General features: G+C 40.4%; 1 protein-coding gene across 2 annotated transcripts in view; it reads right to left on the reverse strand.

Moving 5' to 3' along the window:
• crocc (ciliary rootlet coiled-coil, rootletin) overlaps positions 1 to 14,082 on the reverse strand; it is a 29,060-nt gene that overhangs the window by 14,267 nt on the left and 711 nt on the right. The window contains exons 3-19 of one of the 2 annotated variants that reach the window (XM_008409769.2): positions 13,305 to 13,447; positions 12,114 to 12,305; positions 11,363 to 11,440; positions 11,185 to 11,276; positions 9,611 to 9,776; positions 8,574 to 8,680; positions 8,213 to 8,419; positions 7,062 to 7,152; positions 6,890 to 6,976; positions 5,918 to 6,130; positions 4,797 to 4,996; positions 4,543 to 4,725; positions 3,156 to 3,300; positions 2,940 to 3,086; positions 2,260 to 2,490; positions 1,262 to 1,455; positions 1,025 to 1,152 (exon numbers count right to left, since the gene is read on the reverse strand). In XM_008409769.2, coding sequence (XP_008407991.1) covers positions 1,025 to 1,152; positions 1,262 to 1,455; positions 2,260 to 2,490; positions 2,940 to 3,086; positions 3,156 to 3,300; positions 4,543 to 4,725; positions 4,797 to 4,996; positions 5,918 to 6,130; positions 6,890 to 6,976; positions 7,062 to 7,152; positions 8,213 to 8,419; positions 8,574 to 8,680; positions 9,611 to 9,776; positions 11,185 to 11,276; positions 11,363 to 11,440; positions 12,114 to 12,305; positions 13,305 to 13,447 — 2,604 coding nt within the window. Of the gene's footprint in view, positions 1 to 1,024; positions 1,153 to 1,261; positions 1,456 to 2,259; positions 2,491 to 2,939; positions 3,087 to 3,155; positions 3,301 to 4,542; positions 4,726 to 4,796; positions 4,997 to 5,917; positions 6,131 to 6,889; positions 6,977 to 7,061; positions 7,153 to 8,212; positions 8,420 to 8,573; positions 8,681 to 9,610; positions 9,777 to 11,184; positions 11,277 to 11,356; positions 11,441 to 12,113; positions 12,306 to 13,304; positions 13,448 to 14,082 lie in introns of both variants that reach the window. The other variant, XM_008409768.2, reaches the window with a different exon arrangement.

Below are 14,082 nucleotides of genomic sequence, written 5' to 3' on the forward strand. Positions count from 1 at the left end.
TTATTCCACACTGTTGTTTTTTTTATTTTTAAGCAGTTATGAAGAGAAGCTTTAAACTGCTGCTTTGGCAGTTGCTCAACAGATTGTTGCTAGGTAACTAGCGAATGAATGAGTTGCTAGGTAACCAGAGAGCAGAGAGAGTTAGTTCTTGTCACTCACTTTGGGTGCGTACACTGCAGCCTGAAGTGACCCAATTCCGATTTTTTGGCAATTCTGATACTTTTGCCGGGGTCGTTCAAACTGCCAGTAATTGCAACCTGTATGCGTTCTGTGGTGTGAACGGGCAAACGACCTGAAAGTGTCCCGCATGCGCAGTAGAGGGCGCAATAGCGGCAGCGTTCTCAGTGTTCTGCCAACCGCCATAAAAAGAAGAAGTGCTCAGTGTTTGCGGAAGTAAACATGGAGGATAACAGTGGAGCTTAGCTTACATATTTGAAGTTGTTCCCCGGCCGGAGAAACATATTAACAACTTAATCCTCATCATAGTCCGTCATGGTTGTTGTTTTTCTTCCCGCTTGCGCATATCAGGACGCAGAATAGTGAGATTTGTTGAGAATCAGTGAGGTTCAGTTCGGATGAATGCGACCTGAACGTTAGGTCGTATTTGAATCGGATATGTATTGGATATGGGTCACATTCGAAAAAGAATCCGACCTGTGCTGTTCAGACTGCCACGAAAAGATCGGATACAAGTCTGATCTTTTCATATCAGTGAAAAGATCACTGCCATGAATTCGGACCCAATTCCGAATTCAAAAAAATCGGAATTGGGTCACTTCAGGCTGCAGTATGAATACAGCCTTTGCTTGGCTAAATGCTTTCCTCTGTCTACATCTCCCAGAATTCTTTGCAGTTCTGGATCAGAGTTTGGTGACATCATTGATTATTCTACATGCCACATGTTATCTGTCGATATTGATCACGTGTCTACAGCAATATATACTGTTATTGGTTTGTTGTCTCATAGTTGCGGTCGCGGCTGACTCGTGTTTCAGGCGCCGGTTCTGTTGCTCCGGGTTTTCACCTGCGGCCGTCTCGCAGCGGGCGCTCAGCGCTTGGTTCTCGGCCTCCAGCTGATCTCTGCGGGACTCGATCAGCGCCAGCTGCTGCTGCACCTCAAACAGACCCGTTTCCAGGGACTCCCGCTCAGACCTGCAGGTTCAAAGACATCAAGGAACAAAGCCGAATTACAGATCTATTTTAGAGGAGCTGGTGAAGCTGCAGCTTCAGGGTTTTCACATGATAACGGATCAGTTGTGACCTGAAAGCAGCCAGTTCCTCTGACAGCGCCGCGTTCTCCCTTTCAGACGCTGTCAGCTGGACCACCAGAGCTGCTTTGTCCCGGGCCAGCTCCGCCCGACCGCGGCCCGCCTCCTCCAGTGCCGCCTCGTTCTTCTGGCCCTCACCCTGGGCCAGGCTCAGCTCGGAGCCCAGAGACGCAACCTCGGCACAAAGCTGCCGACAGACGGAGAGAAAAACCCAGGAAATAAAGGTCACGAGTTCCTCTGGCTCCGGGAACATCTTCCAGAGTTTCTCCAGAATCCTCAGAGTTTCACATCAAAATAAAAATATTACAATTGACCACTGGCATTTCTACATCTGTCAGGCTCTAAATGTGGAACCAGCAAAAAGCAGAGAGAGAATGAAAGGAAAGAAGTGAAGATGGGATGCAAAGGAAGGTAGGGAAGATAACCAGGAAAGGAAGGAAGGGAAGAAATTAAGGAAAGGAAAAAAATAGCAAGGAAAGGAAGAAGGAAAGATAGAAAAATAGAAAGGCATGGAAGGAGAGGAAGGAAGAGAAGATAGGAAATAATAAAAGAAAAGGACAAAAAGATACAAAGAAAATAAAGGAAAAAAGACACAAAAGGAAAAGAAGGAAGGGAGGAAAAAAGATAGCAAGGAAAGGAGAAAGGAAGGGAAGATAGAAAGAAAAGGACTGAATGGAAGACAAGAAAGATAGGAAGGAAAGAAGGAAAAACAAGAAGGAAAGAAAAGAAAGATAGGAAGGAATAAAAAAATTGACAAAAAGATAGGAAGAAAATGAAGAGATAAAATGAAAGAAAAAAACTGGAAATAAAAGAAGGAAAGAAAGGAAGAAGAAAAAAAAGGAAGAAAATGAAACCATATTTAGATATTCAGATGGAGAATGAAGTCTGGAAAAGCAGATATAAACCTGGTCCATTCCTGGTAAATATGTAAACATTGTGACTTTCTGTTCCTGCTTGTTTGGACCTGTAAACAACAGACCCGGTTCGGTACCTGGGTCACCTTCTGCTGCAGCCGCAGCCTCTCCGCTCTGAGACTCTGCAGCTCGCTCTCCGTCCCGGCCCGGCTCTGCTCGGCGTCCTGCAGCGCCTGCTGCAGCGCCACGCGGCCGGCGTCCAGCTCCAGCCGGTCCTGCTCCAGACGGACCAGCTCGTCCCTGATGGTCAGTCGCTCCTGCTCCGCCTCGCGCCGCTGAGCCAGCAGGACGCGCTTCTCCTCCTCCAGCTGAGAGACGAATAAACAACGAAACCAGGCCGTGATGAACGACAGAGCAACTATAAACACAAACTTTACTGCTTCTTCTTGTTATGTCATGAACTAGAACTGCGATTATTTTAGTTATCAATTATGCTGTTGGTTGTTCTGACGATTAATCAGATAGAAAAACTGCAGATTTTCCATTTAAGCCACTTTATACAATATTAAAAGTACAGATAAATAATTGAGTTCCGTTTATAAATGACAAAGTAAACATTTAATTGTCTAAAATCCAATTAAAGCATTCAGGAGTTAGTCATCTCTAATTCTGGTTCAAATCAAACTGGACTGGACCAAAGGGTTTTTGCTCATTTATTGAGAGGGAAGGCAAAAGGAAAAGTTTCCTCCATGTCCACTAGTGGGCTCCGTACTCAAGTACGATGTACTTCCTAAGCGGCCCAGCAAGGGGCCCTCACCTGGAGGATGTAGTTGTTGAGGTCCACCTTGTCCTGGGCCAGCGCCTCGTTCATGCTGCCCATCTTTGCCAGAGAGTCCCTGAGCGCCGCCTCCTCAGACTGCAGCCTGCTGAGCTGCAGTGACAGCTCCGTGCTGCAGCTCTCGGCCTGCGGGGAAAAAGACGCGTCAAAAACACAAAGATGCAGAGATTCTACTACATGGATGTTTCCCCTCACCCGAGCAAGCGCTTCGGACAGCTGGGCCTTCTCGCGCTGCAGAAGCTGCCTCTCTACCTCCTCCTGCTGGTGGCTCTCCCTCACTGCAGTCAGCTCTCTTCTCTGAGCCGACGCTCGGCTCTCACTCAGATCCCGCTGCTTCTGTCTGAACGGAGCAAAACACACAAGATGGAGGTCAGTCAGGACAACATCAGGTCTGGGTGGTAATCATTTGAAGATAACTTTTATTTAATTTAAATTTTTTGACACCCGAGCTGCTTTGAGTATGGAAGAGGATAAAGGCCACTGAAAAAAAAAAATTATTCTGACTTTTATCTGAGGATTTTATGACAGCATTTCAGGGTCAATGTAGATTAATAAAAAAGGAGGACATTTCTGCCAAAAAACTCAGACATCTTGAGTTTAATCTTAGAAATTTTCTAGAAAAAGTACGAAAATTTCCGACTTTTGAAACTAAAAAATTTCACTTTTTTTTGCTTCTGAAACTTAGAAATTAAAAAAGAATTGTTTTTGAATTAAAAAATTTCAAAAAAAGTTTACTTTTGAAACTCAGAAATGTCCGTGTTTTTCTAGAAATTTTCTGAGATTACTTTCAGAAGTTCAGAATTTTCTGGCAAATTTTTAATTTTTTTTCTAAAACATTTCCCAGAAACATCTAAAAATTTCAGTTTTTCTAGCAAATATCTGACTTTTCAAACTCAGAAAATTCACATTTTTTTCTAGAGGTTTTTTTGGCAGAAATTTACTCATCTTTTTGTATACAAAGGAAGGAGAGCTGCAGCATCATATAATTCTGACTTTAATAACAAAATTTCAATTTTAAGCTCAGAATTCTGTTTTTTTTTCCCTCAGAATCAGAATTGTTTAAATCTTCTACTCAAAAGTAGAAGATTTTTGACTTTTGAAACTCAGAAAATTTCCCAAAGTCAAATTGTTCTACTTTATGAGGTCAGAAAATGTTCACGTTTTTTTTCTAGAGAATATGTGAAAATAACCCCGAAATGTATGACATTTTTCTTGAATATTTTAGATTTTTTGGGATTTTTCTGAGATTAATGTCTTAATAAAATTTCTTTTGGGAGAAATTTACTCCTCCCTTCTTTTCTACCTACAATTGCCCTAATCCTCAGTCGTCTTAAAGAGTTTTTGAATATTTATTTGTATTTTAATATAGATTGAATTAAAGTTCAGAGATTAAAGTCAGAATTAGGGATTTTTCTTAAAGTGGCCCTAATCCTAATCCGGTTGCTTGGCTTGTCTAATTAACTGTTAGGTAAAGAAGCAGCTCCAGTCTGGCAATGTGCTGAAAGCTCTCCGCTGCGTCTTGTTGCTTGCTGCTGTACAACTGTGAGGATTAGTAACGTTCAGGTTCGATTATCATGCTTACATCCTCTGGGTCTCGGCTTTGGCCCGGTCTCTCTCCTGATTGGCCGCCTCCTTCTCCTCCCTCTCGCCGTCTCGCTCTCGCTGAGCCGCCAGCAGCGCCAGCTGCAGCTTTTCGCGCTCCATCTGCAGCATCTGGACGCTGCTCTCCCCTGCCTGGACGCTCTGCTCCAGCTTCGCCTTCTCGCTGCGGGCAGGAATCACACCGTTAAAACTCCGGTAGGATGAAACGGTGAGGAGGAGACGGAGACCCCTGACCTGGCCAGCACGTCTCTGTCCTGCTTCAGACGGTCCTTGTCTTTCTGGGCGGTCTCTCTCTCTCGCTGAGCTGCGTCTCTTTCCCGCTGCAGCGCCTGGTTCCGCTGCTCCGAGTCTCGTCTGGACGTATCAGAGTCTGAAAGCTGCTTTCGAAGCTGCTGGAGGGACGACTGGGCAGAGAGCAGACGGCCGCGGACGTCCTGGGAACCAGATCAGTGATGAAGATGTCGACATAAATTAATCACGATGAATCGATTATTGGAATAACAATTTTAGGAATAAATTAATCGCTAACTGGAGTATGCAGACTCATAAGAAGCAGTTTGCTGAAAGAAAACTTGTATTTAGGATAAAAAAAAATGTTTGTCTGTAAATATGTTCAACCAGAACTCCTTAAGTGGAATAGTTTTAACTTCACCTGGTTCAAATTATAAAACATAAATCTCCTATTAAGCACATTCAGCTCTTCATTTACTAACCAATTAATTAAAATAAATAAACTGATTACAGTCCACTGAGTGAAGACGAAGGGCTGAGCTTTTCACATGTAGATTATAAAAGTATTTTTTAGTTGCAAATGCTTCCTTTGCTGTGGCGTTATTGCAATAAATTTTATTTTCTTATTTAAAAACTACTCGAATATTTGTTTATTTGTATTTTTTTATGTATTTCTAATTGTGTACAAAATAAGCTTACATGGTTACCACTTATTTAACCACTTAAATAAGTTAAAATGATTAAATAAGCCACTTATTTAGCAAAATGATTTTTTTTAGCTTCGTTCTGCTGATTGGAAATCAGCAGACATTTTTTTTTATCCAACTAATCGATTTATTGTCAAGATAATCTATCTGATTACAAAAATAAATGTATTATGTGAACTCAATCTGAAGAGGTTTTGTCGTTTATTTAGGTCAAATAATTGCGATTAATGAATTTTAAGCTTTTCAGCAGGAAAAGCTTCAACAGGACAATAAATTAGATTTGATAAACAAGATTTAAATAATGAAAAATAACTTTTATCCAGTAGTCAAGATCCTTTCATATCAAAGTATAATTTCCATTAAACTTTAACGGTTTCTGAGGTTTTTTTACTATGGATTTTAGCAGCAAGTTGTCACCTGCAGCTGCAGCATCTTGTTTGCGACGGCTGAGCGGAGAGCGGACAGAGCTGCGTCAGGCAGCGGAGACGGCGAGGAGCCTGGAGGAGCGGCCGCCATCTTTAACGGAGAGGAGGACCGTCGAGGAGAGGCGTCACGGATCAGCGCCAGGAGTGGAGCCGCAGAGCGATCCTGGTCAGCTTCTGACGACGACTCCCCGTCTGACAACACGCTCTGCAGAACCAGCAGGAAACATCCAGAGTGAGTTTTACACCTACAGCAGGGCGTGTGGTTTTGGTTTTTGAAGATTATATTTTGCTCTCAATGGGTTTCCATAGATCACAGTGACGCCTGAGACCGCCATTTTGTTTGACAAGCGTGTTTTACAACATTTATTTATTCAGACATTGAATTTAGCTCAACTCTACGACAAAATATTAGATTCAGACCAAAAGACTAAAACCATAATATCACAAGAATACAGTTATAAAAGAGTCTAAATAATATGAGAATCAGAATAAAGTTGTAATTTTTATGAGAATTCCTCCACAAAAACTCCTCAAAAATTAAAATGAGGAATGTTGAGCATCTTGTGAAGTTATAATCCAATATACGTTTTAGAGATAATACAATATTAAATTGTTATCAGCAGCAGGACTTTAAAATGATTGTGCAAATAATTGAGTCTGTTTTGAAGAAAAAATTGACTGAACTTGTCTCATCAGATCCTGAGGAGATTTTATCTCATTAAAACAACTTTTTTATGCTAATATTGTGATTTTATTCCTGTGCTGAAACAAAAGTTCTCGTAACCTGGCCCTAATACTCTGCTGTACAGAAGCGACGCTAGATATAAAAGCCACTTTTATTTTCTGTAGTTTCTTTGTAAGAAAAGAAAGCAAGCAAAACACAAAACTGATAGAAATCAGATCTGGCGTGAACATTTTTATTTTATTTTTTTAAGCTGTATCGCCCAGCCATATTTATTTATACCTGAGCGATGTCTCTCAGCGTGTCCAGCAGCATCTCAGACCGAGCTTTAATCAGCTGCGTGTCGGGCTCATCGCTGCCACTCTGCTCCTGAAGGAAAAGAACCGAGCAGAGACAGAAATGTAAATATGAAAAGACTCAGGACGCTGCGTCAGCCTCAGAGACGCTCTCTTACCTCGACCCTCTGCGTCAGAGTGGAGATTTCTGCGTCTCGCTCCACAATTTGTCCCTTCAGTCTCTCACATTCTCGCACCACGTCAGACAACCTGATAGTTCAGACAAAAACAAATGTTTAAGTCATTTTAGCCACAAATCACAGCCTATGGGAGTAAATACTCAATAGTGTTCAGTCAAGCAAAAACAATAAAAACAATAAAAAAATTAAATTGTGGTCAAAACGTTTTTAATTGTAATGACATATTTTTTCATAATGAAATATTTTAAAATGTTTTGTCCTCAAAAGGCTTTGAGTTCAACCAAGCAAGGAGCATCAAAACCAAAAGTTTGAGAATCGTAACCAAAGATTTTTGACATTCACAAATAAAAGTTTATGTTTTGGAAATAACCCTTTATCTCCATAAGAAAAAATGACCTATTTGAATTTTTAAAAAATTGTTTGTTTTTTTTAGACAAAACTTTGACAAAAATGTAGATTAGTTTTTGCTTGGTTGAATAATATTGAGATGAATTTAGCTCCATACACAACACACTGAAGAGGTTAGAGAATAAAACAGGAGGGAGATTTACACTTTGTAGCATTCTCTGTGCTGAATTTTGATTTTCCTCCATGTTTTACTAAAATTCACCAACAGTCACAACATTTCGAAACAACTTGTGACAAAAACAACCTTCTTTAATGCTGTGTCCCTTCATATGTCTGAACGTTTATAGTTTCACCAGCTGCTAGTCAGTAAAACCTGTCAGTAAAATACAGAGTGAGTAAAAGAAAGTGACCCGTTCACTGGTCCTGTTTTTTATACAATCCCTGAACTTATAGTGTCAGAACCACAGCAGAACTTAAAGTATCTAATCCAAATGCTGACAGAACTTTAATATTGTAGTTCAATTTTGAAGTTCTTTTTTTTAAATAAGTTGTAATTTGATATTGTGACAAATTACAGTCAGTCCAGACACCAGCAGGGTGCTGGTTTGCTAGGTCTCCAAGCCACTGCACTCAGATTTCCTCATCAAAATAAATTAGACGATGAAAATATATATTTTTTAAATACATAAAATAATAAGATATTGTATTTTTTTTTATTCGACTTACCTCACCTTCACTCAACCCTTTATGAAGTACTGCTGACCAGTTAGTGGCTCACTAACCTGACGTTCAGCTCACTTTTCTCTGCATCGGCTCTGCTCTGAAGGCTCATCATCTCCGCCGCTCGCTCCCTCAGCTGCTGCTCCAGCTGAACCCTCAGAGCCTTGTCTCCCGCCGCCCGACTGTCCACCGACGTGGACAAGCCAGAGCAGGACACCCGGGCCGAGTGGGACATCCGAGCCAGCTCAGAACGCATTTCTGACAAGTCTCTGAGAGAAAAGAGAGGGAAAATGTTCAGGGTTCGTACGCTTTTTCCACAGTAAAATGAACTTTACACAGAAATCAGTCACTTTCAAACCTTCTCAAGGATTTCAAGCACCCATCAGAATCCCTGAAATGTTGAGTTTGTGATTTTATTTTTACCTTTCGGTGGCGCTCTTCATCTCGCAGACGTGCCTCCTGAAGCCGACCACTTGCCTCCACAGCTTCAGCAGCCGGCCGTGTTCGCTGCTGAAGTAGCTGTGGAAAGACTGAAGGCAGAAACAGGAAGAAGGTTTCAGCGACTTCACCGATTTACTGTGACGTGTGTTGATGATTTTTGATGATGGAACTTGACAAAATGTAATGTTTGTTTCTGGTTTCTCAGTTGGTGACTGTATGTTGTTTTTATTTTTGTGTTTTCGTGATGTGAAGTTCTTTGAACTGCTTTGTTGCTGAAATATGTTATGCAAATAAGTATGATTGAGTTATTAAACCAGCGATCAGGCCTGAAATCTGGGTGCAGTGATGGTCTCCGACCTGAACCCTCAGAGCCACATTAAGACAGTCACAAAGTCGGCCTTCTGACACCTGAAGAACATTTCCAGGATTAGAGGACTGATGTCTCAGCGAGATCTAGAGAAACTCATCCATGCGTTTATCTTTAGTCTCATTGATTACTGCAACAGCGTCTAAAAAAATCAATCCTCCATCTCCGGCTGATCCAGAACGCTGCTGCTGGCGTTCTGACTAAAACCAGGAAGTTGGAGAACATCACCCAGTTCTACAGTCCCTACACTGGCTCCCTGTAGCTAAGAGACTAAATTATAAAATACTGTTAGCTTATAAATCCCTAAACAATTTAGCACCACAATGCATTAAAGATCTGCTGTTGTCATAGCAACCTCCCAGACCTGACAGCTCTACATCCCCAGAACATCCCCAGAACCAGACATGGAGAATCAGCCTTCAGCTTCTACAAACTTCCAGAAAACTGTAAAACAGCTGAAACAGAGTGCCTTAGATTTGCTTTTCAACCATAAAAACTGGATCATTGATCAATACATTTGATACATATTGACTTTGTTGATAGCGTTTGACCAAACATAATGTTTTCGGCTCGGTTCACGTTGGGTTTCTCCATATTTTTGTGACGTAAATCACTTTTGAACAGACAGTGCTTCACTGTCTCTCTCTCTCACCTCCTCCTCTCTCCTCCAGTCGGACTCCTTCTGCTCCAGCTCCTCCCTGGCTTTGGTCCAGTCCACGGTGAGCCTGCGGATGTCCTGGCTCAGAGCCTCGTTGGCCAAACCCGCCTGCTCCAACTGCTCCCGCAGCATCGCGTTCACCGCCGACAGGCTGCTGCTCCTGAAGGCACCACAAGCATCACTGACATCAACAGGCCTGCATATCTTTGCACTGGAGTCACACACAAATTATTAATTTATTTGAAATGTGCTGAAGCTGAATCGGAGGTTAAATCTCCCTACTGCTTTCAGCTGTAAGAAAAAACATGAAATAAACACTTAATGCTACACTGTATAAACGCCTCGGTTGTATTTTATTGGTTAAATAATCAACACAAAACAACATCTCTACATTTATGCTTGACTTTTCTGCTGCGTCTTCTTTTGTTCCCCAATGTTCTCAAACAAACCTCTGAAATTCACAAACCAGCTGCAGCAGCTTTTCTTTTTCTCCCATTTCTCAACAGTGGCCTGCAGCTTTGTGTTGGTTTTCCACACAAAGTCCCAATAAAATACTTTAGAGCTCTAATATGACAACAAGTTATGAACGCTGCTGAAGATAAAAACTGATGGATATGAAGAATTACCAAACCCAACTAAAAACTGCAGAAGTTTTAACTCAGAAACTGTTTGTAGTTTAACTTATTCATATCTGAGTATCAATAGAGATTCATTGATATGTGAAGCTGATGATTATTTTATTAGTTGATTTTTCTGACAACTAGTCAGATAATTGGAGAAAGAAATTTTAAAATTCTGCATATTTTTCATTTAACCACCTAAGCAAATTAAGAAATGCAATAAAGATACAAATAATCAAATTCCTTTTAAAATCAGAAAATAGTCATTTTATATATTTATAAAGTGCAATTATTTAGTGAACGGTTGATGCAATACAGTGTAGGGCTAATCTATTGTCTATTTTTTGGATTAATTGATTAATAATGCGATAGCAGAAGACGCTTAATAAGAGATTTCCTTGCAGAATTTCAACCAGGTGAAGCTAAAACGTTGCAACTTGAGGAGTTTTGGTAGAACTTATTTACAGACAAATAATAGTTTTTTATTTTTAAGGCAAAACAGGCACACAAATATTATAACATTATTTTAATTAGAAGTTCTTAATAATTATTAAGTTGGTAGGTAATTTATTTCATTAAATTGAGATAACAGGTGGTCTTAAGTAAATGTTTACTTCTTCCTACTCCAAGCAGAAAAGTTATGGTAAACAAATTATTTTGTTCTTGGTTATATATGCAGATGTTTCTCTGTCCTACTGACTATTTGATTCTCTTGTTTTTAAAAACCTGTTTGAAATAAATAAATAAATCCATTTTTTAAAAATGTCTATATATTTCTGTACAGTTTTTGGTTTAATGTTCTGAGTAAATTGTTATTTCATCAAACAGCTTTTTTGAGCCTGTATTCTCCAATTAACAATTCAGTTATTATTAAATTGTCTGAGGATTATGTCAATAATTGATTCATTATGATTGATCTGATTGATCGTTTCAGTGGTGACGCTCCACCTCTGCTGCTCTTCCTCCAGCCGGATCAAAGCGTCCTCCAGGTTGCTGCTCGCGTCTTCCTGATGTCGTCCGTTTGACGTTTCGCTGTTGCTCTGAAATTAATGATCCAATTAGAAAACGACTCTGCAGACAGAAAACAGCTTCCTGGTTTTCAGTGGGAAACGCCACCTACACCCACCGTGCCTTTCTCCACCTCGGAGGATTTCTCCTGAAGCATCTGCTCTAGATCGCCACATTTCTTTTTGTACTGCAGAACCTGAAGAAGAAGAGCCTTCATCATCATCATGCTTCACTGTAAAAGCCGCTCAGTTAAACTGAGAGGTGGGTAGAGCACCCAAAAAATGTACTCAAGTAAGAGCAGTGATACTTCAACATATTTTTAGTTAAATCACAGGAAAAAGGTAGCCATTCAAGAAGTTATTCAAGTAAGAGTAAAAAAGTGTTTGGTAAAAAGTCTGAGTAACTGATCAAATTTCCACAATGAGGCAGCGGACAGAGCGTCCTTAATAAATCTGCTCTTAAGGACGCAGCCCTGCGTCTCCAACGCCGAACCATGGATTTGTTCACGTCGTGCTTAGCGGCTATCGATCTGTACTGCCAGATCGATAACCTTCAACTTAAAGCTGCATCTGAACTTCTTCTTGTGGTTTCCATGATGAGGGCGTTTGAGTTTGAAAACATTTCTCCGTCGTGCCTTGCTGCTAGCATGTGCTTGTTCTTAATGAAAATTAGCGCTTTCTACTTTGATTTCCAATTTTGAATTCCAATGATTCACTTCCTGCTAAAGCGCCCCCTGGAGGTTGAAGGAAAATCCACAGAAAAGCCGCACCGGGCTACAAGCCACATGGTTCAAAGAGTGGGAAAAAAGTAGCGGCTTATAGTCCGAAAAATACGGTAGTTACTACTAGCTCCGGTCTGACCCGGCCCACCTTCGCCTGCAGCTTCTGCACCAGCTGCGCCTGCCTCTGCTGGCCCTCCTGGTAGGCGGTGAGTTTACGCCTGTAGGCCGCCTGCTCCTCGTCCAGCCGTCGCCGCAGATCCACGTTCTGCTGGGCCAGGCTGCGTGACTCGGGCGAGTCGAGGTCGCCCTCCCCGGTTTCAAGCCGCAGCGCCTGCTCCAGCTGAAGGAGAGACAGAGGGAAGAACAAAATGGATTTTAATTTAAATATGGTTCTAACATGATGAAAGTGTTTGTTTGTTTTTTCCCTGCTTCATTTTGTTACATATAACCAAATATTATAGGGGTGCATGTATATATCTGAGCCTTTGTGAATAAATTCAGATTTATAGCTAAATGTTTATTGTTCCACAAGATGGAGGGATAATGGTTAAAATAAAATGAGTCAGTTAATCGCGCCATAAATAAAAATTAACTTAATCATTTCCATACTGATTATTAGTATGTTTGAAGGAGAATGATGTTTAAAGGGACTTCATAATACATTTTATTTATGGTTTCTGTTTTGTGTGGTTTTAATTTTTGTTTAATTTATTGTTTTTGGTTATTTTCCATTCTTTGTATTTTAAAATATAGTCCTCCACTTCCAGTGTGAAGTGTTCTTTGTAAAACTAAAGTTTATTGATTTTGAAGCAAATTAGCATTTTTATTGCAAAATCTGTATACTTTTGTTAACCTTGCTTTGTTTTTGTTGTTCCTATAGTGATAAAATTTAAAAAAGGGAAAATATATATTTTTTTCTTTCTTGTAAAAAAATAAATAAAATAAAGTATAAATTTAGTTGAGTGTGTGTAAACTTTTTGCTGAAATCACATTAACTTTGCTACAGCTGCCTTTGGGAGCAGGTTTATGATTTTTGCTAATGTTCGACGTGAATCCAGTCAACAAGACGCCACATCCCTCCCCTGCTGTGAAGCCCCTGTTTACAATCGCCCATGGCGACGGGCGCTATGGCAACATTCCATTCCACTCCACTTCATTCCATCCCCCGTCACCTGGGAGACCCACAAATCTGAGACAAAGACAAACCGAGAAGACAAAAAACGGGGGAGAGGCGGGCATTCCTCCCAAAGCTTCTCCAGACCAAACACCTGGAGAATTTTCTGTATTTTCCCGCCTCACGTGATCCCAGTTTCGGTCAGATTCAGCGTATTGTCCTCACCCTCTCGCTAATGGCGCCGTACTTGATGGCGAGCTCGTCCCGGTCGGCTCTGCTGTGGGCCAGCAGGTCCTCTAGCCGGGCCAGCTCTCCCTGCAGAACTTGGTTCTCCTCCTGGACAGACATGACGGAGGACATGGCCCCGGCTGCTCACAGAGAAAAAAAACCCGCTCTGTTTTAGATGGACAATATCAGGGGTGAAGCGATTAATTAAATTAATCATGACAAATCAATTATTGAAATAATCATCAACTAGTTTAGTAATCAATTAATTGTTAACTGGAGTATAGAGTCTAAAAAGGCATTTGCTGAAAGAACAACACAGTCAGAGCAGTAATTAAACCAAATCTTTACAGAAAATATATACATTTTGCTGTGAGTCTGTGTCACCTAGTTCAGATTCTGTTCAAAATGTCTCCTTTTAGGCACCTTTTGCTATCCATATATGAATCTGTTAGTTAAAAACATAAACACAAGTCACTGTATTGATGTTATCTCAGCAGAAAGAGTTGAGTTTTTCACACGTTGATGTTAGAAGTATTTTTAGCTGCAGATTCATCCTTTGCTAAATGATAGAGCATACACTAACAGAATTGTATTTTAGGCAATAATATATTTATTTTCTTATTTTTTAAAAAAGGAATTAAATTATGTTTATTTGCATCTTTTAATGTATTTCTAATATTGAATAAAAAGGGCTCTAATGAAAAATATGTAGATTGTGTCAATTTGTTAGTCGATTAATCAATTACTAAAGTTGAATTCAGACAGAAATTAGAAT

Source organism: Poecilia reticulata, linkage group LG5, assembly GCF_000633615.1.
Source record: "Poecilia reticulata strain Guanapo linkage group LG5, Guppy_female_1.0+MT, whole genome shotgun sequence".
NCBI lineage: Eukaryota > Metazoa > Chordata > Actinopteri > Cyprinodontiformes > Poeciliidae > Poecilia > Poecilia reticulata.